At 39.8% G+C, this 27,442-nt stretch overlaps 1 protein-coding gene across 1 annotated transcript in view; it reads left to right on the top strand.

Moving 5' to 3' along the window:
- LOC308623379 (BEN domain-containing protein 6-like) overlaps window positions 1-27,442 on the top strand; it is a 74,773-nt gene that overhangs the window by 41,005 nt on the left and 6,326 nt on the right. Inside the window, exons 2-6 of the mRNA XM_081245669.1 lie at window positions 620-765; window positions 6,719-6,896; window positions 20,274-20,494; window positions 22,013-22,205; window positions 23,613-23,749. Coding sequence (XP_081101795.1) covers window positions 646-765; window positions 6,719-6,896; window positions 20,274-20,494; window positions 22,013-22,205; window positions 23,613-23,740 — 840 coding nt within the window. The 5' untranslated portion in view covers window positions 620-645 and the 3' untranslated portion in view covers window positions 23,741-23,749. The remainder of the gene's footprint in view (window positions 1-619; window positions 766-6,718; window positions 6,897-20,273; window positions 20,495-22,012; window positions 22,206-23,612; window positions 23,750-27,442) is intronic.

The raw sequence follows: 27,442 nt of genomic DNA, 5'->3' as shown, positions 1-27,442 counted from the left end.
CTCTGTAGTTTGTGGCACGCAGGCTCTCTAGTTGAGGTGCGTGAGCTCAGTAGTTGTGGTGTGCGGGCTTAGTTGACCCGCAGCATGTGGGATCTGAGTTCCCTGACCAGGGATCGAACCCGCATCCCCTGCATTGGAAGGCAGATTCTTTACCACTGGACCACCAGGGAAGTCCCTAGATCTGCTATTATTAATGTCTTTTTCCTAAAGTTATATAACTTCAGTCCTCAAATCATTTGCATAATTTTACAAGGTTTCTACTTTGTTTTTTAGACTCCTCATAACTGATTGACAAGAAAAAACTTGAAAAGATGGAAAAAATTTATGCCATTTGATTTTATAAATGACAACTTCCTGTATCCCACGTTCTGGAAACATGATATCCTCATGATTTTGAACCAAGTGAAAGTGTGTCCTAAATTAGCCAGTGGGAGAAGGAATGACAGAAAGTATTAAGTAAAATAATTTACTTGAGTGGCTAGTCCCTTTATGAAACATACAGTTGTAAACATATTATGGATCCTTTTGTTTGTTTTTCATTTTAAGGAAAAACATTAACTTTTGGACTACATCCAGAGTAGAACCATCTCATGGGCATTCCTTCCTCCTACAATTTCAGAAAACCTTTGGTAACTAACTGAGAAAATGCAGAAGATCTTGCAAACAGAGGAAATTACCAATACCCAAGCTCTTAGAAAAGGAAAGAGGAAAAGGACGGAGACGATGGACTCAGAGAATGCGAACAGTGACCTGGATAAAGGGCAGGTTGGTGTGCTGCTGTTGTGGTGGTACTTTCTTCCCTTGCTCTGCCATAATTCCATAATTCCTTTCACAATTTATTAGTGCATTTCCCCCTCTTGCATTAATAGATTCTTCCCTTTAATTCTTTATTCAACTGAAGGAATAAAATTTCGTGTTCTCTTTTTAATGTTAAACAAGTTGAATTAGAAACGTATTCACAAGCCATTTTACCAGCTTCTATTAAAGTGTGGCCAACTATACATTGTTCAAACGTTACTTGATCTCCTGGGACATTAAAGATCAGCAAACTGTCAGAAAATATTTTTTTCCTCCCCAAACCACTGGAGAAATTGGAACACCTCTTCTAAAATTTATTGCTTTTTTTTTTTTTTTTTTTTTTGACTCCAGTTTGCAGCCCATCCTCATCACAGGTTTGGCCCGGGCCCCTTTCTTATTTGTATTTATTCATTTATTCCTTTTTGATCTGAATTCCCCACTCCCATTCTCCTCTTACACTTTGGACAAACTATCCACCTGTTTATCCTTTATTTTTTATTTGTGTGTCTTTGTAATACATGGAGTGCTTATGTGCATGTATTTTCGTTTAATTTTTAAAATACATACTGTACATTCTCATGGTTTAGAATATATTTTACTCTCCGGGGATAGTGTCTGGAGGCACTGAGACGGTCCAGCATCTGGCATGCCACACATCCTAGGCTGCCCCACAACACAGCCTCTGACAAAACGAGGCTGTCCCGAACCCCTGGCAATAGAATTGTTTACTCTTAAACCCAGAAGGTTGGGAAAGCACCAAAATCTGCATGTGGAATGTGCCCAGGCCGACTTTGAGAAGTTGTTGCTGTGAGACCTAAAGTTCTTATGAGGTTTCCTGAAACGAAACAACATGTCAGCCGGGCCTATGGTGGGTCCATGTCTGCTAAGCATGTCTGTGACCGGTCACATATGCTTTCCTATGGAGGGGCAGAAAATCCTTGTGGAAGTGTTGAAGGCACAAGCACAGAGTCAGAAAGCTAAATTTAAAATGAAGCTTTTTTGAGTAATAAAAAAATCAAAAGCCTAAAAATTATATATCTGTGTGTGAAAAGTCTCCCACACAGCTGCCCCACTCGCCCTGTTCCTGCCTCCTGGCCCCCTACCACATGTAACCACTTTATGGCTTTCTTGTTTATCCTCCCAGTGTTTCTTTGTTCAAATAAAGCAAATATGAATATAGATATTCTTATCCCCTCTTTTGCACAAAAAGTAACTTACTAGATAGGCTGCTTTGTACTTTGCTTTTTTACTTAATGTATTCTGACAGTCTTTCCATTAGTATATAAAGAACTTTCTCTTTTGTACATCATCACCCACTGTCCCCTAGCATGGATATGGCTTGTTTCCATATCCATGTTTTGTCTGTTTACAAAGCACGCTGCACTGTACAACCTTATGGCTCCATCATTTCACACATCATTTAGTAGTACATTGGTATCATAATATATAGCTCAATCTGTTTGGCTTTTCAATCAGCACCGTTTTTAACATCTATATTGCTATTATATACGATACGTTGCGTCTAACAAAGCATAGCATCATTTTACTTGTCCTTTCCTCCAATGATGAAAACCTAGATTTCCTCCAGCATCTTGGTACTACAAACAATGACAAAATAAATGTCCGCATACATGTCCATTTAAGAAACAGCGTGAGAATGTCTCTGGAATAAACACTTAGAAGGGTAAGTAATGGCTTTGATATGACAATGAAATTGCTTTCCAGAATGTCCACATCAGTCCACATGCCCAGCAGCAGTGCATAAGGGGTTCCATGTTGTGCTTCCCTGCCAACACTTAGCATTTATGTCCTTATTTCATATATTTGGCAATTGATGGGAGAAAATGATATCTTGTTTCAATTTGCTGGTGCAGGTTTTGGGTGGTGGGGGGTTGTCCAGTGGTTCCTTGAGGGCAAAATAGTCACCTGCTCTAGCAGGCCAGTAGTATGGTTTCTTTTGCAATTTGTGCTTCTCAAAAACTTAATAGCTTTCCAAACTATTTCTTTCTGTTTGGTTTCATTGCAAGTAACTACAGCCAGAGATCTTATTTGGTCATAAATAAGCCTGAAACCTCTCCTCTATTATTACGGCTGCTCAGCCTCTTTTCTCTCCAACTTTTGGCAGTGACTTAATTGCCATATGAAACAAAAAGCTTGAAGATAATGCACTGAAGCTGAGGCTTACCATTGGGATGGATTTCAGTGTCTGGCAGAGAACACTTAAAGAGAAGCTCTTGAGAAAGCCTTGAGTTCACAGGCTTTTTTTCTTATCTCTTACAATTTAGATGTAGACGTCATTCATTTTTTTCAAACCTTGGAGATTTAACATGACTGGACTCAGTTTAAATTTGCATGCTACATTCTAAATGCAGACGGAAGGAGAAAGCCTTCCATTTCTGCAAACTAGCTAGCACTGACAAGAAGTCACTCATACACACAGACATTCTTTTTCCAGTCTCAATAAGCACATGGTGTGCCTTCCAAGGCATTGCAGGTGACAGTTTTACCAAATGTGTCATCACCAAGGTCTAACAAGAGTCAACAACCTTCCAGCATGTTATACCTTTGCTCTTTTTGACCATAACCTGAGCTCTAAGTAATTCAAACCTATGTCAAGTTTTGGGTATCCAGCTTCTAGGTATCAAAATCTGCATTAGTTAAGATGCATGTTGCAAAGGCTGTAACAAAGACCCAAATATCACAGTGGCGTATAAAGATGGAAGTTTATTTCCCTTTCACATAATAGAAAGAGCAGTCCTAGTTGCTGTAGCAGTGCCAAAATGTTGAGGCTCCGTCTTATCTTGTTCATTTACCTTCCTGAACACACAGCCTCTGTCCCTGGGTCAAGGTGACTACTCCAGCTCCCACCTGCATGCCTTCCTCTCTGCCAACAAAAATAGAATTCAGGCAGGAGAAGGCCAGCCCATTCCTCCTAAGGTCATGACCCAGTAGTGGTACACATTGTTTCTACTCCTATTTGACTGGCGGAAGCTTAGTCACATAGCCACACTGAGCCGTCCGGGAGTCTGGGAAATGTAATCTAGCTGACACCTACCTGCTGAGCTAAAAACCTATTACTGTAGAAGAATGGGAGAACAAATACCTGGTGATAGCCAGCGGTCTCTGCCACTGTCCTTTTCTCTATTGAGTTTTTATAGTTTCTGTTGGGTTTCTTAGTCTGTTCTGGTGGGTTCCCGTTCTATTCTTATTGATTGGCACATATACCATATCTACTGTAGAAATTAGTTTCATGTGGTTTTAGATTTTGCAAATATCTTATCCCAATCTATTGTCTATTAACTTTGTCTTCCAGTGATGCTTATAAATGGATTTATGCTTGATTTCATTTCTCTCTTGTGGGAAATTCCTGCAAGAACTAGACCATATATTCTATTTTTTCTCAATACTCTGCATAGAACTATGATCTCAGTAGGCATCCTTCAGTTTTTTAAATAAATATTTCATTTCCTTTTTTTTTTTTTTTTTTTTTTTGCGGTATGTGGGCCTCGCGCTGTTGTGGCCTCTCCCATTGCGGAGCACAGGCTCTGGACGCGCAGGCTCCACGGCCATGGCTCACGGGCCCAGCCGCTCTGCGGCATGTGGGATCTTCCCGGACCGGGGCAGGAACCCGTGTCCCCTGCACTGGCAGGCGGGCTCTCAACCACTGCGCCACCAGGGAAGCCTCATTTCCTTTTAACCAAATGCATCAGTTTTTTAATTAAAGATTTATATATCTAGCATGAGTACTTTAGCTACTTGCCAACATAGGACAATAGTAATTTTCATTACCATTATATATATTATATATGTCATACACACGTGGAATAATGAAATATGTATACATACATAGATTGGTATACTTATAAAATAAGGAGTGAGGTTGAATGTATACATTGCTGATCATACAAAAATATAATTGTATTTTCTATAACTGATCTCATCTGGCTTTCAATTCTCCATCCCTGGTAGATAAGAAAAGGGGGAGAAAAAAAAAGCTTGAACTTGTCCATTGACAGTGAATTACAGAGTGTTCTTCTTTTTTTAATTTTAATTTTATTTTTGGCTGTGTTGGGTCTTCGTTGCTGCGCACGGGCTTATCTCTGGTTGCTGGGAGAGGGGGCTACGCTTCGTTGTGGCGCGCGGGCTTCTCATGGCGGTGGCTTCTCTTGTTGCAGAGCACAGGCTAGGCGCACGGGCTTCAGTAGTTGTCGCTAGCGGGCTCTAGAGCGCAGGCTCGGTAGTTGTGGCGCAGGGACTTAGTTGCTCTGCGGCATGTGGGATCTTCCCAAACCAGGGCTCGAACCTGCATTGGCAGGAGGATTCTTAACCACTGCACCACCAGGGAAGCCCAGTTAGAGTGTTCTGGTGTTTAAAATCCCTTTGAGGTATTGGTATAGTTTCAGTCACTTCAGGGTTTAAGTCTCAATGGAGACTAGCTTCTCACTCTCCTCCCTTTCCTGTTTTTTTCCTGGGAAGTGTTTCAAGTTTTGAGGAGTCTTACATATCATCCAGCCTCTGGGGAGGGACAGCTGGTCTTCTGCCCAGGCTCTAAGTTTTCTGCCTGTTTCCTTAGTGTCCAGTACTGTTACTGCTGAGGCACAGCATTCCTTCCAGCTCCCAGGGGGTTCTGTTGGCACCATCTGCTGATGTTTGCTGTGCTGGGACCCGCTGCCAACTTCTGTAAGGTTCTGGCACCCTGTAGCCTCTCTGTTCACCGGTTCCCCCAGCACTTACCCAGTTCCTGACCAGGACACAGGGAGCCTCCGGATTCTCCAGCTGCTTTGCATGAGCTCTGGGGAGTCTGGACACTGTCTCTGGTCCATTTGTCCAGACACCAATTTTGTCCATTTCTGATCTGTGGCCCAGAAGGTGCCGTGTTGCCCTGATGTTGCTGGACTTGGGGCCCCTTTAGGGCATTTATGATGTGCTGAGAAGCACGGAGCCGGCCCTTCTGCCCTGGGACTGCCCCTCATTCATCTGGATGTTTCTATCATCTACCCTGACCCCTGGATCCACCTCGCTTCCCCACAAAGGTCGGGGCAGGAAGAGCAGACACTGGAATCTGACCTTCTGTTCTTCCTGTTCCGAATTCCTCCTGCTCCTCAGCCAGGCCCCAGGAGGTCTCTTCGCTTCCTATTCAGCAGGAACTTTCTTGATCTCTATTTTCAAAATTTTTATTGGAGTATAGTTGATTCACAATGTTGTGTTCTGGTGTACATGTGCCTTTATCTCTTCTACTCTAAAGTTTATTTTTATAAACATCATACTCCAGGCTTCTAGATTTGGATCTTTATAAATTTCACTCTGTGCTCCAATTTTCCAGATTTGGATTAATATAAATATAAAGGCCAGCTTAGTAATTGGAGAAAATTCTTTTCTGCCTCAACAAAGCCTGGGTTTTACGACTCAAATGCATATGTTTTCGGACTATTGTCCTGCTGTCCTTAAAAAACATTTTTTAAACTAAAAGGTAGACATCAGTGCTTTGTTCTGGGTAAATCTTTCTCCTTTCTCTGATGGAATCAACCCCCAAATTAGCCTCATGGCATAGTCTCAACAGAGAGGCTGTGGATGAGGTGTCGGGAGAGAAATGGAGGACGTAGATGAGTTACAAAGATCTGAATGGTGGCCTGGTTGATTCTACTCTGTTATACTATTTTTCTACTTTGTGTTTTTCGTGAAGTTAGGCCGAAAGTCAGAATCCTGATTACTGTTTTGAAAGAGATGTGTGCATGAAACTTTGATGTCCTCTTTTATTCTGAGTTCCCCTGGATAGTGGAGGACCAAGCTGAGGCTAGATCACTCGCCTCCTGGAAGAGCAGGAGCCTGTAGGTCTAATTAAGTCCCAGCAGCATCCGGAACACAGGATAAACCACGAGAGCTCCCTTGATGCTTTTGTTGTGCCTGCCTTGTATTTTAGAGAGACCCATATTCGGGAAATGCCTTTCTGCCCGGTGAGAGCTCCAGTGAGGATGAAGAGCCTCTAGCAGAATTGTCGAAGGAGGAACTGTGCACAAAAATAAGAGGCCTGAAACCAAAACTAACAAACATCCGGAAAGAAAACAGCCGCCTTCGACAGTCTTTGGTCATGCTTCAAGGTAAACTTAGAGAAAATTGACTTTTTTAGATGAATGGAAAAATACTTGATGAGGGAAGGTATTGAAATCAGCTGTCAAGAATGAAAAACTCAGTACCTTAGAGAAAAAAAATCAAAAACCACATTTTAAGAAAATCTATGATTGCATAATTTAATATGGATGTACTCTATTGAAGCCTCTAGTTTATTGATTAAAAAATTTTAGATTATTCCTACAAAATACCAAATGTCATATTCATTTAATACTGTCCAACAAATATTTATGGAGTGTTTAATATAGGCTTAGAGAGAAAAGATCAGTAAGACAACAGGTATGTCAAGGTGTTCGTACTTATCTCATTCTCCTCTGCTAAGGAAAGCACTAGAAAATGGGGCCTGTTGTGCTCTCTTATAGACTCACTGGAATTAAAGATTCCATATATTAAATTTCAGGTTTGGGGTTGGGAGCAGTGGTGTGGAAAATAATCACATTCCACTGAAGACATAAAGGGGAAAGACAGGCCCAAGAAAATTAAAAACAACCTGGGGGCTTCCCTGGTGGCGCAGTGGTTGAGAGTCCGCCTGCCGATGCAGGGGACACGGGTTCGTGCCCCTATCCCGGAAGATCCCACATGCCGCGCAGCGGCTGGGCCCGCGAGCCATGGCCGCGGAGCCTGTGTGTCCGGAGCCTGTGCTCCGCAACGGGAGAGGCCACAGCAGTGAGAGGCCCGCGTACAGCAAAAAAAAAAAAAAAAAAAAAAAAAAAAAAAAAAAAACAACCTGGAATAATGCCTTTTTGCAGAATCCTATATTGTGTTTAAGTGTTTATTTTTTTTACATTATGTTTTCCATTTGTAGTTAGGCATCATGCACTATTTTGTATAGCTGAATATTTGGCAATATATCCTATGTGGGGCAGCATTCTGTTATAAAACAGTAAATACACAGAGTATTTTAAAAATAAATCCCTCTGGCTTCTGTGTACAAAATGAGTACAAGGGGCACAGAAAGGAGAGTGGGGGAGAACCACTTTTGAAAGGTATTACAGTCATTGGACTAACAGGATGGCAGCCTTGCCTAGGGCAATGGCTGTGGAAATAAAGAAGACAATTCCACAATATTTGGGGAGGCAGAAATGGTAGGAGACAGAACATTGTGGTGAGCTAGATTGACAGAGTAATGGCTCAGACGAGTTCCTACAAATATTGATTAAATTGAAGGCTTCCTAGTTTTAAGTAGAAACAGGCAGACATGAATGGAAATAAGATGTTTATTCCACCAACAAGCCATTCTCTCCTTATTTTTTATGCTTTAAATATGGCATCTTTATAACTGATGGTTTTTCCTGGTGAGGTTTTTGCAATTTTCGAAGAACAGATTGTTCTTATTTTTATATCATCTGTTCCAGAACGTAGAGTAAGATGAAAAGCTAGTTGATAAAGTTGGCATACATTGCTGGTTCAAGTATTGATCTTGAAGTCTCCGACTTTGGTTTGAATCCCAACCCTGCTTACTAGCTGTAAGCCTTGGCCCTGTCACTGTCCTGCCCTCAGCCCCAGCTTCACTTGCCTCATCTACACAGTGGAGCCAATCTCTCATGTCCTTCTTGCCAAGATGACTAAATTAGATAATTAGAAGAAATGCTTTACCAGGGCCTGATACATGATAGGTGCTCAGTAATCATCGTTATTGTTTCTGTCTCTGTTTTTATTAACACCAGAACTTGACACATGGACCCCCACCAAAAGAAAATTAGATCAATTTTTTTCATAAATTTAGATGAGAAAATTCTAAATGCAAGAGGAGCAAATCAGTTTCAATAGTATATGAAGGGGACTTCTCTGACAGTCCAGTGGTTAAGACTCCATGCCTTCAGTTAAGGGGATGAGGGTTCCATCCCTGGTCGGGAACTAAGATCCCACATGCCGTGTGGCACGGACAAAAAATAAAATTAAAAAAATAGTATATGAAAAGAATCATCACTATGAACAGTTTCTCTCTGTCCCTCACTCTGGAGTTGCTGTTTCATTTTCTCCTCTCTCTGCCAGCGTCCCACACTTTCCATATCCTCGCTCTCAGCTGACGCCTTTGCTTCACGGAGACCTTGGAGGATGTGAAAAGACTGTCAGCTCCCTGCACCTGTGCTTGTATCAACTTCCACGTCCTCTCCTGTCACCCGTGAGTGGCCTGTCCTCTTGTCCAGCCAAAGGCAGTATGTCCATCTGTGCATCCTCTTTCTGCTAATCAAGGACAGAGCTCCAGAGAGCCTCCCCTGCTCTCGCTAATGAATCATCCCATTAGCATCAGACATACAATTATTTCTCCCATTAAAACAAACAAACAAACCCAAAAAACCCCACCTTTCTCAGGCCATTTGCTTCTCTGCCTTTCACCCTGTTTCTCTCCTTCCCTTTGTAGGAAAACTCCTTACATGTTGACTCTATACACTGTTTTCAATTTTCCCCCTTTTATTCCCTTTGGATCCCACTTCAATTAGGTCCTTGTCATTCCATTGTAATGTCTCTTCTCATGATTGCCAATGACCTCCATGTATTAGTTTCCTAGGGCTGCAGTGATAAAGTATCACAAACTGGGTGGCTTAAACAGCAGAATTCTAAAATCAAGGTGTCAGCAGGGCCACGCTTCCTCTGATGGCGCTGGGGAAGGCCTCTCTCCTAGCTTCTGGTTGATCCTTGGCCTGAGGCAGCATTAAGACCACTCTTCATGTGATGACCTCACTGTGTGCTTGTCTGTCTCTGTGTCCAGACTTCCCTCTTTTTATAAGGATGTCAGTCATTTTGGATTAAGGCCTACTCTAATGACCTCATTTTAACTTGATTACATCTATAAAGGCCCTATTTCCAAATAAGGTCACATTCTAAGGTCCTGGGGGTTAGACTTCAACATCTCTTTTTGGGGGGACACAATTTAACCCATAACATTTCATATTGCTAACCCCGAAGGTAATTTCTCAAGGGTCATATTAAGTGCCCTCTTACATCTGACACCTTGGCTACCTCTCCTTCCTTGGCTTCTAGGGCACCACATTCCTCCTCCACTGCTGAGCTTTCCGTCTCAGTTTATATGGCTGCCTCATTTCATCATCTTACCCTCTAAATATTTGATGATGCCCCAGGCTCAGTCCTTGGGCTTCTTTCTTTTCTATCTGCTTTCACTCCATAGGGGATCATATCCAATTCTATGGTGTTAAATCCATCAATAACTATGACTTATCTCCAGTCTGGACTTCTCCCTTTAGTTCCAGACTCATGGGCTAACTGTGTATTGACAAGACTGGCAGGCATCTCAGACAAACACCCCCCCACCCCGACCACATTCCCACCCTTCCCCTGCCACCTGCTCCTCTCTTTCTTCCTCGCCTCGGTTAATGCTAACTTCATTGTTCCAGTTTCTCAACTCAAAATCCACGATGCTGTCTTGTATTTCTGTATTTCTTTTACACCCTACACTCAGTCCATTGGCAAATCCTACTGGCTTCATCTTCAAAATATCTCTGGAATACAGTTCTTTGTACCACCCCCACTACAGCCACTCTGGTCCAAACCACCAGCATCTCTCACCCAGGTGATCATGGTGGCTTCCTCACTGGTGTTGCCACTTCTGCTCATGCTGCTGTGCAGTCCACTATCAACACAGCAGCAAGAACATCCTGCTAACTGTAGGCCAGCTCACGTCACTCCTCTCTGCAGACAATTCCAGTGCATGTCTACCTCACATGGGGTAAAACTGAAGTCAGTTTTATGATCTTTGAGTCCTTACGTGATCCGGCCACCTCCCCTCCACATACCTTTCTGGCCTTGTTTTCTACTCTCTCCCCATCCTTCTCTGTGATCCAGCCACACCGGACCACTTGCTTTCCCTCCAAAGACATCAGACGTGACCTGATGTCAGCATCTCTGTACTGGCTGTTCCTTTGGCCTGGGATATTCTTTCCCCAGATATCCACATAGTTTGCAGCCTACATACTTCAAATCTTCACTGTAAATTCATCTTTGCCCTGACCTCCTCCCTCCATCTAAACTTTCAACCTCTCTCCCCCTGCAACGTTTTTTTATCCCTTCCCATTTCGTTTCCTCTTTGGCACTTAAAAGCCTACATACCCTATTCTGTATTTAATATTGTCTGCCCCTCTGCATGCACACACACTAGAATGTACCCTTAGAAACCAAAGTAAAGTTGGCTATTGGTTAGACTTCAAGCAACAGGAAGAGTCAGGAACTGCCAACTGCCACTGCAGTATTCATGTATGCATTTCTTCTTTCAGTCAATATTTACAAGGTCCTCTATATGTCAGGCACTGCTCTAAGTACCTAGGAAAACCCAGTGAACAAAACAAAGATCGCCACTCTCACAGAGCTCACATTCCAGTGAGGCAAGCAGTCAAAATCATGAAAAATCACAATTAAGTAAAATTAAGTAAATTATACAATATGTTAGCTAGTGATAAATGCTATGGAAAAAATAGGAGAGGTAAAGGAGGATGGGGATTTGAGGGAGAGGGGGTGTTTTACAGTTTAAAATAACATGGTCATAGTAGGTCTCCTTGTGAAGCTACAGTTGGGAACTAGGAAGATGTCAGAAAGTTGAAATTTAACATATAATCCAAATAAGAAAGGGGTCTGAGAGAAGAGTGCAGAGTGGTTAGTTAACCTTTGCTCAGCAATAGTCCTCTTTGAACTAAGAATCAGAGCTGTTTATCTGTCTATAAAGCCTGCTAACTAAGAAAAATAGCAGAATGTATATGCCATTCTAGACATTCAGAATGACAGACGTGTGTGTGCTCTACGTGCATGTGTTAAACATTTGAAACATATCTTGTGGACCACAACTGACCAGCACACTAAGATATAAAAGGAAAAAAGTGGCACGTCTATTGTACAAAAGGGTATTAAATTATCACTATTTGTAAAGAATGAATGTATACCCAGGGAAAACAATGTCTCAGCCGAAAACTCCACTCTATTAACTAATGAGTAAGGAAGGAAAAATCAAGTAAGTTTTGCCCAGGTTCATTTAAATATAGTAGAATGCTGTCAAAGTTTCAGAAATAGCCAAAGTAAAACCAGTGAATCACTGAAGTAGTAATTAGTAAAAGTTTATTGTGTGCACATCAAAAAGATACCACCCAAAGCAAAAAGGCTTGTCTAAGCCATAACAGTGTGAAATTTCAGAACACCAGGAAGGGAAAATCTAGAAGCTTTCAGAGAGAAGGAGCATGTTACCCGCTAAGGAGTGGGAGTCAGATGACATTGGACTTTTCACCAGCAACACTGGAAGCTCTAAGATAATTGAGCAATGCATTTAAAATTCTAAAGGGAAATGATTTAAACCTAGACTTCTATACCCAGTGAAACCATCAACCAAGTGTGAGGGCAGAATAATAATATTTTCATACCTATGAAGTCTCAATGTACTTCCTGTGCTTTCTTTTTCAAAAGCTAACGGAGGGTGTGCTCCTTCAAAATGAGAGAGTGAATCTAGAAAGTCAGTCAGAAAACAGGTAGTCCAGTACAGGACGTAGCCACAGAATAATAGTGAGGGGACACTCCAGGGTGACAGGTCCACAGTAGCCTGGAAGCAGCTGGTCTAGAGGTGGACAGGTACAGGGGTTACAGGAGAGAGATCACTGAGAAAAACATGAAATTGATAGATGACATGATGTCATCTACCAAACATACTGCAAGGAGATTTTACACCTCTGGTAGGAAGTTTTGAGATGTTTAAGTCAGAGAAACAGTTAAATAATAATAATAAGCAAGCTTTTAAAAATGAGATCATTTTAACTCTAGGAAAAAAGTCATGTTTTAAAGGAAAGGAATTGAGAATTACATCACTATAATAATGTAAGCACAGTATTTATTGAACTAGCAGTTGTGTTACAACTATCCTGGGATGATGGAGAGAAGAAGAGTGTGTATGTGTTTGCATATGTGGGTACCACGTGTGTGTGTTTCTATGTGGCTGGGGGAGGAGTTGAAAGAGGGCTGCCTTGTCATGTTACATAGTTGAAAGTCAATAAGTAATTATATGAATCTGAAAAAAATAAAAGAATAGTTGTATATGCTTATTATTATTTAAGACTATGAAGGTAACTACCAGAGAAACAGGTAAGTGGATCAGAAGTTTTCCCTCTAGGAGTAGTAGGTAATCCAGGGTGGTGAGCGGTAGGGCAGAGGGCTGCTATTTTTCATTATAAGCCTTATTGTATTTAAAAAATAATAAATGCCTGGTACATAATAGGTGCCCCAAATCTAATAGCTACCATTTTTTAAAAAAATCAGTAATTTCCTTATAGATCAGAAATTGCTGATTTTATTCCTAAAAAAATAATAAAAAAGAATCTACACATTAATTACAAATAACTATAAAATATCTACTAGTTACCCTAACAAGAAATGTGTAGGATCTATGATGAAAAATTAAAAAGTCAGTGGAGAAGTAGACAAATCTAAATAGAGAGACGTCAAATTCATAGATGAGAAGTTGCCAATTCATCTCAAAATAACTCACAGTTTGACTAGAATCCCAATCAAATGCCCATAATTGTTTTGTTTTGATTTTTATTTTTGTGGTAATTTGACAATAATTATATTAAAGTTAACCTGAAAGAATAAATAGGCAAAATCAATTAAGAACATTCTGAAAAAGAATCTGAGGGCATAACTGTCAACATGAAATCATATAAAGTTCTGATAATTAAAAGCAACTTACTAGGATAAGAGCCAGCAGGTCGATGGAACAGAACACACATCCCTGGATAATACCTCCCGTACAGGGAAGAAATGTCCCGGAGCCACTGTGGCACAGAGGGTTTACAGGGGCCAAGCCACTTGGGTTCAAATCCTGCCTCTGCCACCTACTAGCTGTGTAACTGAGTGTGAGATGAATGGAAATGATAAAAGTACTTCCCTGGGTGACATGTAAAGTCTTCAGAGCAGAACCTGGTAAGGTGACTGCCATACAGTGTCTGCTTATCACTGTAGGATGACCAGTGCAGTCACACTGGGCCCTGCTCCTAGGAAGGCCCCACATACTGGTTAAAAATACTGTCACCATATTAAAATTCTGAAGCTTTGAACAAGGAGTCCTGCATTTTCCATTTGCAATGGGCCTGACAATTTACATAGCAAGTCCTGCAAGCCATTTAGGACAAGGATGAATTATTCAACATATGGTGCTGGGAAAACTGATATTCCAATGTGGCGGGGAGGGGCAGGTTTAAGTTAGGTTCTCATTTCACACCATGTGGCGTACTAAAAACATAACTGTACAGTTTAAATTAAAACTCCATGTTCTGAATTTGCATGAGTACTGGTTTCGACACAGGATGAATTTTTATCTTTAAAAATTAATAGTATGTATATTCTAATACTGTTCACCAAAGAGGCCTAGAAACAAGAACCCAATAGCAAAGAGCACTCCCAGCACTTGGGTGTGGCCTTGAAATACCGTTCCCCACTAAAGGGAGCTGGGGTTCCCTGGAGAAACGGCTGATTCCAGAACTTGCACAGGAAATGGACAAGATTTGTCAGGAGCCTCAAACAGGAAATATAGATGAAAATCTTGTCCTACCAGAAAGCAAGGAGGTCAGCAAAGACCATGTGGACGTGTCAACTGGAAGAGGTTCCCACTGGCTAAAGATCATTATTATTGGAGCATCAATAATAATGATCAGGGCAACTGGTTATCATGTATATTTACATGCATGACTTCATTCAAAAGAGAAAAAACTTAATGGTCATCTGAAAGAACCAACTCATTATTTTGAAAACTGGCAAATACAGACTGAAAAATCAAGCATTTATTCTGCCATTATTATATGAAATGAACCTCAGGGTAGCCAAATAGTTGATGAGAGAAAGTTTCCCTTGGTAGAATTCTAGCTAAATGAAGAATTAGGATATCACCATTTTGCAACCCCTGATGAATCTAGGCAGTGATCATCAGTGACCGCTAATATCGCAACAAAAGGTAACCATGCATTCAATGCCACCTGCTGGAAGTTAAAACACTGATCAAGCCTTTAGATCTAACTACAGGGAAGAACATGTTAAACACCCCCTTAGGGGTGCAATCAGCAAAATCCAGACTATGGGAAACCCTGCAGGACAAAGGACCCAGTTTCTTCAACTAATAAATTGCAAGGAAAAAACAAGGAGATGAAAAGGAAACCTACAGTTTGTAAAAGAGACAGCAACTAATTGTAATGTATGGACTTCATTTGGATTCTGATTCAAACAAGCTAAAAACAAGAACAAAAACGAGACAATCAGAAATTTGAACACTTGCTAATTTGTTTTTTTTTAAAATGATATTCAAGAACTATTGCTAAGTATTTCTGGCTGTGACAGTGGTGTTATGGTTATATATATATATATATATACACATATAACCATATATTATATATATATATTTAAATTTCTTACCTTTGGAGATATACATGGAAATATTTACAGATAAAATGAAATGATGCCTGTGATTTGCTTGAAGTAATTTTGGAGGTGGGGAGAAAGTGGGTGGGGATACAGGTGGAACAAGATTGGCCATGAGTTGGAAACTAGGGCATGGGGTACATGGGAGTTTACTATTTTGTGTGTGTTTAAATTTTTACATTAAAAGTTAGAAAAAATTATATCCAGGGAGGAAAAAAACTTGTGAAAAGATGTTTAAACTGTATGAAATATATGAGTGAATATTTAACTGATCTGAATGACTTGCTAAGCATAAAGTAAATGAATGAACTAAGGAAATGAACTAAGGAAAAGACTGCTACTTTTTTTTTAACATCTTTATTGGAGTATAATTGCTTTACAATGGTGTGTTAGTTTCCGCTTCATATCAAAGTGAATCAGCTATACATATACATATATCCCCGTATCTCTCCCCTCTTGCATCTCCCTCCCTCCCACCCTCCCTATCCCAACCCTCTATAGGTAGTCACAAGGCACCGAGCTGATGTCCCTGTGCTATGCAGCTGCTTCCCACTAGTTATCGGTTTTACATTTGGTAGTGTATATATGTTCATGCCACTCTCTCACTTTGTCCCAGCTTACCCTTCCCCCTCCCCGTGTCCTCAAGTCCATTCTCTAGTAGGTCTGTGTCTTTTTTCCCATCCTGCCCCTAGGTTCTTCATGATCAGTTTTTTTTTTTAGATTTCATATATATGTGTTAGCATACGGTATTTGTTTTTCTCTTTCTGACTAACTTCACTCTGTATGACAGACTTTAGGTCCATCCATCTCACTACAAATAACTCAATTTTGTTTCTTTTTATGGCTGAGTAATATTCCATTGTATATATGTGCCACATCTTCTTTATCCATTCATCTGTCGATGGACACTTAGGTTGCTTCCATAAGACTGCTACTTTTAATTGAGTAAAAACTAAAAATATGTGTGTGCTTTTTAAAAATTTTTATTTTATTTATTTATTTTATACAGCAGGTTGTTATTAGTTATCTATTTTGTACATGTGTACATTTAAAACATACTAAAATTAAAATACTCTAAGAAAAATAATTGCAACTTATGACAAATTAGAGGTTAAAGTGCTTAAGATATAAGGGAATTAATAATAATAGCTAATACATTGTGTTTATAATGCACTAGGCATTCCTATAAGCACTTTACCAAAACCATCTAAGCTATCATAAAATAAAAAAAGTACTAACATTCTTTGGTCTAATAGGTATCTCATAGAATAAGTTCAAATAATCAATAAACAAATAAATATGTATTCAACTTCACAATAATCAAATAATTGCAATAATTTAAATAATTGTACTAAAATTTTAACCTATCAAAATAGTGAATATTTTTGTTAATTATGAACACCTCTTGTTGATGGTGCAGTGATGTGGCTGACTTCTTACCTTGCTAGTGGGCATTCAAGTTGGAAGACCCTTTTTGGAGAGCCATTCAGTGACATTAACTGAGTCTTGGAAACGTTTATACCTCTGAGCCTATTGTTTCGCTTTCAGGAATTTATAGCATTGACACGATAAGAGATAAATATAAAGATGTGTGTGGTAGGTGGTTCATAAGAGTTTTGTCCGTAATCAAGAAAAATTGGAAGCAACCTAAATTCCAAAAAGAAAAAAAGAAGCATTTGAATAAATTAGAGGACATCAATACCTTGAGATATTAGGGAATCCTTAAAGTCGTGTGTTCAAGTGGAAAATAACCGATCAGCAGGTGAATGGATACTTTAATTGTGGAGCATCCATGTAATTAAATATCAGTCAGCAACAAAAAAGAATATATATATATATATATATATATATATATATATATATATATCTGAATCACTTTGCTATACACCTGAAACATTGTAAATCAACTATACTTCAATAAAAAATAAAAATAATATTCATCCTCCTGAAAAAAGAATGACTAACTGACACAACAACATGAATGAATCTCAAAACATTATGCAGAAAAACAACAAAAAAAAAGTCAGACCAAAACACGGAGAATATACTGTTTGTATCCATTTACATGGAATTCTAGAACAGTTAAAACGTGTCTCTGACTAAAGAAGTCACATTAATGGTTGCCCCTGAGGTGAGTCCAGGGATTGATTTGGAAGGAACATGAGGCAAATTTCTGGGTGGGCAGAAATGTTCTATATCTCGAACATATTAGTGTGAGCTAATTGGGTATATCCTTTTGTCAAACTCATCCCCCTCTACCTACTTAAATTCTGCTCAGACTTCACATAAGATCTTGACTTTGATTCTAAGCAAATTCGACCTCAAAAGATCATATTTTCCAAGATTTAATAAAATAGGTAAAATATTCAGTTTATGGCCTTAATTGGAAAAAAGAACCATGATACAATGCTATGCATATAGCATTGTCCTAATTATGTAAAAGAAAATATAGATAGAGATATACAAAGATAGAAATGGCAAGAAGGATATATTCCAATGAACATGTATAACTTTCATTATTAGAAAAAACAGTGAATATTCTCTAAACCCCACTTTAATGCAGAATTCCCTTTTTCTCTTTACATTCCAGCTTCAGTTCCTCAAATACAGAACTTGTGTTTCCTATGCTTCTGATGACCTCCTCATTCCCTCTGGCTATTTAATTCCTGCTCAGCCTTCAGGTTTCAGATCAATCTTGAGCTCCTAAGAGAAGCCCTCTGTGGCCCTTCCCTCTCTAGGCTGTTTGCCTCTTCTCTGTGACCTTAACAACTGTGATTTTTCATTTCTTTGCATGCACCTTGAGTTAGCCAAACCACAAGGTTAAGGGCACAGTCCTCTAGACTGCCAAGTCTTCTAAGACTTCTGATACTGACTGCAAGTTTAGGGGTTTTCCAAAACCACCCTCAGGTCCAGTAATTTGCCAGAGAAATTTAATTCACCAAAACCTATTTTATTCATGTTTACATTTATCACAGGGAAAGAATACAAATTAGAACCAGGCAAAGTTGGAAGAGACACATAGGGCAGAGTCTGGTTAGTTTCCAAGTGAGGAACTTCTGTCCTCAGGATACATTACCTACTAGTCTTTATATGTTACAACAAAATGCACAGAGGATTGTCCACCCAGGAAGCTCTCTGAGCTGGGGTGTCCAAAGTTTTTACTGAGGGTTCATTACATGAGCATGATTGATTCACTGATTGATTGCCCACATGGTCTTTCTGGCTTTCTGGCTATGGCCAGCTTCTACCCTAAGATTATTGGGTGTGACTGTCCCCACCCTGAGAAACTCCTTAGCATAAACATAAATCAGGTGTGTTCTAAGGGGCTCACCATGAATAACAAAGACACTCCTGCTATCGCTCGGGAAATTCAAGGGTTGAGAGGTTACTTCCCAGGAACTGGGGGGGGGTGGGTGGCGGTTAGGGCAGGTGGCCAGACCTTCTTTGAGCGGGCCAAATTCTTACACACAGCATGGGTAGGTAAACAATACTCTCTACCCCCTCCCAGTTCCAAGAGTCTAGGATCACATCTGGTTTTGCTCCCAGTCTCATCCCTGGCACCTAACAGAGTGGTGGGCAAATGTTGAGAGTTGGCATGACATAGAAGTTTATAGCATGGAATTGGCAGAGTCCGAATTTGAATGTTGGCTCTTCTTTTCACTGAGTTGACCCTGATGGGTTATTTAACCTCTTGTTGCCTAACTGTCCTCATCTGTAAATTGCGGGTAATGATAATACCTATCTCAGAGAGTTGCAATGAGGAGTAAACAAGTGAACATCAGTAAAGTTCCCAGAATAGTGCCTGGCACAGAGTAGAAGCTAGATAAATGTCTAATATTATTAAGTGCTCAATAAATAATTGCTGATTGAACAACTGTCTGGCACATGAGAGGTGCTTAGCAAATATCAATTGAAAAAAATATAAAATAAGGTTTTCTTCTTTAGCAGATTTTTACATTTTTCTATTAACATAGTACTAAATGTATTGATTTGGACATGTCATCAATATGTCTGATTTTCAGGTCTCCAATCAGTAATTATTCCAAAGATTATACAGCTCAATAATATGCTTAGAAAAGTACAAAAAAGTTTCAGACTCTTTTCGCCTCTCCAGCAGGCATTACTCCCAACCATAGAGTGAGGAGTTGAATTAGACAGGGTTCAAGGTGTCTTCCAACTCCAACAAAATGTTATTTGTCCTTAGGAAACAAACTAGATATAACAAGAGAAGACCATTTAACATGGAGGCATGAAAGCTTTGAATGTGTAAGTTTCCATTTAAAAAAAGGAACAAAGAGAACATTCAGTTGATTACCAAAATCCATCTTTAATATGTGAACACATAGATTTGAACTGTGGCCATGAATTTTTACTAATTTGATGGCCTTTGACTCCCTGGGAAATCACGCACTAAGGCCATAGAAAATTTATTTCAATCTGTGAGAAACAGTTTATTTTATCTTGTCACTTAAACTGGCCTGATGGAAGGTGATAAAATCAGTAATGTCTCCTTAAACACCTTCAAATAATATCATTAGCAATTAGAAAAAGAATCAAGTCTTAAAAACATTATGTTAGGGCTTCCCTGGTGGCGCAGTGGTTGAGAGTCCACCTGCCGATGCAGGGGACATGGGTTCGTGCCCCGGTCCGGGAAGATCCCACATGCTGCAGAGTGGCTGGGCCCGTGAGCCATGGCTGCTGAGCCTAAGCATCTGGAGCCTGTGCTCCACAACGGGAGAGGCCGCAACAGTGAGAGGCCCGCGTACAGCAAAAAAAAAAAAAGTAAATATGTTCCAACCATTCTTCTTACCATGTTTATTTTCCAAAGATAGCAAGTGTTAACAGTTTGTTCTACATACTTCTATGCATATACACATCATAGAAAATATGTATCTATGCTGCTATGACAAGTATTTGTAAAGTACTACTTTTTCTTGCCATTTTAGTTTTACCACAGGCCGTCACCCAGTTTGAAGAATTGGTTGGTATGGCGGAGGCCCTGCTCAAGGGTGGAGGAACCCTGTCCACGTCTGCGTCCACCCTCTGGAGAGCAACAAATAACTCCTCACCAGATTCATTCGCCTCCACATGTAGTAATTCTAATTCTAATTCCAGTTCACCAATTTCCTTGAAAGCTGAGGAAGAGCATCACGCAGATGAGAAACAGGTCAGCTGGAAGACCATCCCATCTTTCTCTGGGATACAGTTACATACAAAATTAAAATTACTGTACAACATAATCACTGCCTTATCAGATCACTTTATGTAACTTTAGGTCAATCATAATATTCTGACTACATAAAACAGTGTTTTTGCAATAAATCTAATATTTGTGAAATGAATATCCAGTTCAGAAAATTAAAGTCAAATGGTGGACAGTGATGAAGTTATTAAACTAGGAAATTCTTAAACCAGTGACAGAAGGACAACTATGCATTAAAGGTTATAAAACTGTATCATTGAGACAAGGTGAATTTTAGGCTGTACATGCTGGCAGAACACAATTCTTCTACTTTCCCGACTTCTCTTAATCAAGAAATAGAAGCTAAAAATACAAGTTTTGTTAGAATTGGCCTGGGAAATTATGCTTTCAAGAGCAATAATTAAATGCTCACCATCTAACATTCAGAATATTTGAATCTTAGTGTACCGGTTTCCTTTGCTGTGTAACAGATTCCCACAAACTTAGTGATTTATAATAATACAAACTTACCACCTCAGAGTTCTGTAGGTCAGAAATGCGGTAAAATCAAGGTGTTGGCAGGTACTCTCCTTTTTTGGAGGCTCTGGAGAAGAATCTGTTTCCTGTCCATGGGGGTTGTTGTAGAACTCAGTTTCTTATGGTTCTAGAGCCGAGTTCCCTGTTTTCTGTTTTCTTGTCAACTATAAACTGAAGGCCATTCCCACTTCTAGAGGCAGCCCCCTTCCCTGGTTCATAGTCCACTTCCATCATCTTCAAAGCCAGTCGGGGCAGGCAAAGCCCTCTCACTCTTCTATTCTCTCCTCCTTCCTCTGTGTCTTCTTTCTGCTTCCCTCTTCTGCAGTTAAGGGCTCATGTGAGTGCTCAATAAATGTTAGCCATTTTCATTATTATTATTAACATTTATGGTGTGCTTACTATGTACCAGATACTGTGTGTATATATTTATAAAGTTATAGGTGTATGTAAATATACATATTCGTACCTGCAATAAAGTACACAAATTTTAAGTGTTAAAAAAAAAAAAAGGCTCACATGATTGGACTGGACCCACCTGGATAACTCAGCATACTCTCCCCATCTCAAGGTACTTTAATGACACGTACAAAGTTGATTTTCCCATATAAGGTAACATATTCAAAGGTTACAGGGATAACAATGTGAATATTGTCAGTGGGCCATTATTATGCTACCACACTTAGTAGGAAATGTTAAGTATGGATTAATCCTTAAAGCACCAAATCCAGATTACACGACAAGAATTTGTATACACTCTAGAACAAATACCTCATAAATGTTGGGAATTATCTCAAAGTTAACATCTAACTCTAACCCCTGAAATGTACAATATATATTAAAAGTATCATACATCACCTAAAGACTTGGTTTTGTTTTCTGGTCTGTATTCATTGAGTAATATATTTCTTCAGATATTCCTTTCCTTTCCTTTTTCAGTTATTTCAATTATTATTTTTAATTTTTTAGTTCAAGATTGAAAAATGGCAGATTGCCCGTTGCAACAAGAGCAAGCCTCAGAAGTTTATTAATGATTTAATGCAAGTGCTCTACACAAATGAATACATGGCCACACACAGCCTGACGGGGGCAAAATCCTCTACTTCAAGGGACAAGGCAGTGAAACCAGCTATGAATCAGAATGAAGTTCAAGAAATCATAGGTGATAATGTGTTTGTATTATATTGGCACATGAATCTGAAATTATTTTACCATTCAACTTTAAGTTGTTCTTTCATTATCTTTTTTTTTCTTCAAGTTTATTTTTCTATGAGAGAAAAATCTGAGGATAGCCTAAACCTCTTATGATATATGGGGAATTTTGTAGAAAAACTTTACATTAAAAAGGGTTATTAAGGGCTTCCCTGGTGGCGCAGTGGTTGAGAGTCCGCCTGCTGATGCAGGGGACATGGGTTCGTGTCCCGGTCCGGGAAGATCCCACATGCCGTGGAGCGGCTGGGCCCGTGAGCCATGGCCACTGAGCCTGTGCATCTGGAGCCTGTGCTCCGCAATGGGAGAGGCCACAGCAGTGAGAGGCCCGTGTACCGCAAAAAAAAAAAAAAAATGGTTATTAAAATAAAAATGAATTTTATATTACTGAAAAGTTTGGATTCATAAAATTCATAGCTTTAGAAAAGTAAATTTTCAAAATCCTTTCCAACAAAATTTTAGTAACAGTTTATGTTTTATTTTCTTTTTCTTCTCTTGGTTAGAAATATCCCTTATCTTTTATTCAGAAAAAAACAGAGGTTAATTTGACCATCCTACTTATGGTTTTTAAGTTAATCTCTTTAAATATGATAATTTAGGTTAGCAAGGTTAGCAAGGAATTTTTTTGCAAATATCCAACAAATTTAAGGACTCACTGAATCACAGCTCTCTATATTTTAATAGTGCATCATTTCTTAGTTGGAAAAGAGTCAGAATCTGCTTGTTTCAACTGATGTTGGGAATGGGTAAAAATAAATTCCCAGCATTTTGGATCAAGGGCACTTAGCATTCAGAGCAAGCAGCAAGGTTAAAGCTGAATGGTACCATAGGAAGACGTATATGTATGCTCTCAGTTTATGATATAGACTTTTGTTATCTCTTGCTTTGCTTTGAAAACTCTGCCTACAGATTCATCTATTTAAATATCTCATGGGTGTTGGGCTGCTTTTTCAAAATAGAGACAAAATTATAATGTGAATTGCTTGGTGTTTTATTTCAGTTCATACCTTAAGATGCAAAGGCCTGATAAAGTGGTTTTTTAAAATTAATTAATTTATTTTTATTCAAGTATAGTTGATGTATAGTATTACATAAGTTACAGGTGTACAATATAGTATTTCACAATGTTTAATGTTTATGTTCCATTTACACTTATAAAATATTGGCTATATTGCCAGTTGTACAATATATCCTTATAACTTATTTTATACATAGTAGTTTGTACCTCTTACCCCCACTACCCAATATCGCCCCTCCCCCATCCCTCTCCCCACTGGCAGCCACTGGTTTGTTCTCTGCATCTGTGAGTCTACATCCTTCTGACAAAGTGTTTTTCTGTGTTTTGTTGTTGTTTTTACAGGAATCACAAAACAATTATTTCCCAACACAGATGATGTTTCAATTAGGAGAATGATAGGGCAAAAGCTAAACAATTGTACCAAGAAGCCAAATTTGAGCAAAAATCTGAACTCTCAGGATATTAAGTAGATCCTTTTGGTAAGTCTTGTAAATCTTCACAATCCTTTCAATGTAGCAAGAAGACACAATACTTGTATCTATGGAATAGCATTTCCCAAACACTCTACTAGAGGAGACTAGAGGCCTGTGAGATGATAATGAGTATTCCTGGGGGTGAAGGTAGGGACGGGGATGGGGATTTAAACTTGGGAAATGCTGAGTCAGTTACACGGATTCTCCTTTCCTAGAGCCTCTCAAATATTTGGATGCCCTTTAAATATGCCCAAGTGCACCAGAAATCTCTAAGAAGGGCATATAGTGTATAGTGTTTTCCAAATGTGTTTCACTATGTAACTTTTCTTTTTCTTCACACAACACATGTTATCTTGTGGGTAAGGGTAGAAAGCAGCCAAAGGAGGGACACGTGGCAATTTAGGAAGTGCTTCTCTAGAATAAGGGAGATACAGACCTTTAGGAGGTCTCTGAGGTACATCAGTGCACTCTACCATCCCCATCCTGCTTCTCAATGTCTTTACATCTTTAAGTCAGTTGTTATAGTTTGTATTTGTTTGATAAGGATTTTTACCAATATGTTTGTATTAAAATACTAAAAGGAAGAAATATTTGTTTTCAGCGAGTTCTAAAGGAAATACACTTTATGGTCAGGCCCTGCCCTAGGCAAGCCTGTGATGAGGAACTTTGTGTTTGCTTTAGCAACTCAAAGTCCTGGCCATTCCACCTGTCCTCACCCTTCCTCTCCATTATTTTGATGGAAAATATATGACAAATATGCATTGTTGTGCTATTAATATTTTAATTGATAAACAGACATATATGATAAACACATGAGGGCAGGTTTTCCTTCCATTTTCTTTACTTCTATCTTTGATTTCCATTTTGCCTGCTCTTCGCCTGAGACCATGTCACTTGTCTTTTTCTTCTGACCATGTTTTAAATGGGATGTGGACGCACCCCACCCCCCACCCACTGTTTTAACTACTGCCCCATCCTCCTGGAGGGTCCCTTAGTATGTTACTATTCAATTAAGGCTACCTCTGCTGATGGTCAATAATAGTCTCTCTTCCTTAAAAGAACAAAACAAAATAACCAAAAACCTACTTATAACAGCTGCAGCGAAATTCTTTCTCTTGGTTCATACATACTGGTAGACTGACCTGAAGATTTATAAAAGATAAACATATTTGTATCCTTTTTCTCCCCAAGGGATTAAAAATGTCAGTACATGGTGAATTGCACAACTTCCCAGTTAAGAGATAATTGCTTAAGTGAGCCCTTAGAACTTCTCGTTTTGTTTTGTTTTTTTAATTGAAGTATAGTTGATTGACAATGTTGTGTTAATTTCTACTATACAGCAAAGTGATTTAATTATACATATATAAAAATTCTTTTTCATATTCTTTTCCATTATGGCTTATCACAGTATATTGAATATATAGAACTTCTCGTTTTGATGTTAGGCTATCCAGTTGTCCTGGTGTATCACGGCCAAGTTCCCTGTTTAAATGCCATGTAACCAGACCTCCAGGTCACAGGGCTGTCTTCTGGAGCACATTGTATTTCAGAGCTCTGCAACGCATTTTAATATCCTAACCTCTGCCTTTTTTATATCCCGGGCTGATGAGGGTAGGCATGAAACTCATCTCTGATAACAGTCAGCAAAGTATTGAAGAAATTGAAGTTAAAAATATTTATATCAGTTTTGCTTGTACTGGCCAGTCGCAGTGTTATCAAATCACCTGGCGATAGCATTAATTAAAATTGGAAAAAGGGAGGTCTTCCCTGGTGGCGCAGTGGTTGAGAGTCCACCTGCCGGTGCAGGGGACAAGGGTTCGTGCCCCGGTCTGGGAAGATCCCACATGCTGCAGAGCGGATGGGCCCGTGAGCCATGGCCACTGAGCCTGCGCGTCCAGAGCCTGTGCTCTGCAACAGGAGAGGCCACAGCAGTGAGAGGCCCGCGTACTGCAAAAAAAAAAAAAAGAGGGAGAAATCTTTTGTTATGAACACAATATGTTCTAGCGCCTCCTGCGCCTGAGCTTGGTTGTCAAGATAGATCCTTGGAATATAAATGCATATATTTTGAGTCAGAAGTAGAGATTTACACTAGAATGGAAATTTTTTTTCAACCAGCAGATATCTTTCATTTGAAGTATAGCTCAATCTACATTATTTCAAAAGGACTGAGAAAATACACTGGGAGAGACAGGGTCACAGAAAACCTAATTCAGCCCTGCTTGGTGAATGAGTCAGATATAGCACCACCTGGTGGAATGCTGCTATACTTTTCTCTTCTTGCTCATTTAACTAATAGGAGTCTAAAGTGAACACATTTATTCAGGCAAACCATACCCTTCCGCCCCCTGCCCTCAAAAGTATTCTTTGGAAAAAAAACTGTCCTCCCATTACTATAAGCAAGGCAATAGGTACTGTGAAACCATGTAGATTTCTACAAATTCCAATACATCCAGGAAGCCCAGCAACCCCACCAGGGGCCCTGGTAGACTGTGCCCTCCACTCAGGACTGAGCTTGAAGTTGCCACTTGCTTGCATTTGAAAGGACAACCATTTCCCTGCTAAGATTCATTTCTGTGAAAGCAAGAGCTAAATCCCATCCTGCCTCCTTTGTGATCTATTTGTTCTCACTCCTGTGACTGCCCTCAACTTGCTAGCAGCTCACACTCTGCCTAGAGCTTGATGTTCCCAATCTTTCTGAACTTTCTCCATTTTTTTGTTTTCTTACGAGAGCTAAAGAAAATTTTATTTATGAGAATTACAGAATATTAGAAGATCACCTCTATAACATCCCACTAAGTGGTCTAACAGCCTTCTCCTGAAATGTCCAAAGCTGCCACAGTTTACATAATCTCTACCATAATATTACATATGCATAACTTAAAGGTGATCTAATACAGCAGTGCTCAAACAAAGTGGGAGGGATTTTGTCCCCTGCCCCTGAAAGAGGGGGTTTGAAAACACAGATATTTTGGGTTGTCACAACTGGGCGATACTACTGGCATCTAGTGGACAGGAGCCTGGAATGCTGCTATGCATCCTACAATATATAGGACAGCCCCCACAACAAAATAATTACCCAGTTCAAATGTCATTTCTGCCAAAGTTGAGAAATCCTGATCTAAATGATTTCCTGGTCACCAAGATGGCAGGGTAGGAAGACCCTGAGGTCACCTCGTCCTATGGGGCACACCAAAACTACAACTGTTTACAGAGCAACCGTCTATGAGAACAACCTGAAGACTAGCAGAAAAGACCTTCTACAACTAAGGATATAATGAAGGAACCAGAACAAGAAGGGTAAGAGTGGCGGAGTTGTGGTACAGTCAAGACCCACATCCCCGGGTAGGTGACCCACAAAGAGGAGGATAATCACAATTGCAGAGGTTCTTCCCAAGGAGTGAGGGGTCCAAGACCCATTTCAAGCTTCCCAACCCTAGCGTCCTGCACCAGGAAGGTAAGCTCCCAGAACATCTAGCTCTGAAGGCAGGGCTTGCGTTCAGGAGAGCCAGAGGGCTGTAGGACTTAGAGACTCCGTTCTTGAAGGGCATGTACAGAATCGCGGATGCTCCGAGTCCGAGCTCAGAGGCAACAATCTGAAAGAAGCCTGGGTCAGACTCACTTGCTGACCTTGGACAGCCTCCAGGGTAGGCAGGAGGCAACTGGAACTCCCCTGGAGATATAGACACTGGCAGCAGCCAC

Source organism: Mesoplodon bidens (genome assembly GCF_964165515.1).
Source record: "Mesoplodon bidens genome assembly, chromosome: 10".
NCBI lineage: Eukaryota > Metazoa > Chordata > Mammalia > Artiodactyla > Ziphiidae > Mesoplodon > Mesoplodon bidens.
Note: the sequence above shows the minus strand (reverse complement) of the source record. Positions and strands in the feature narration are given on the sequence as shown.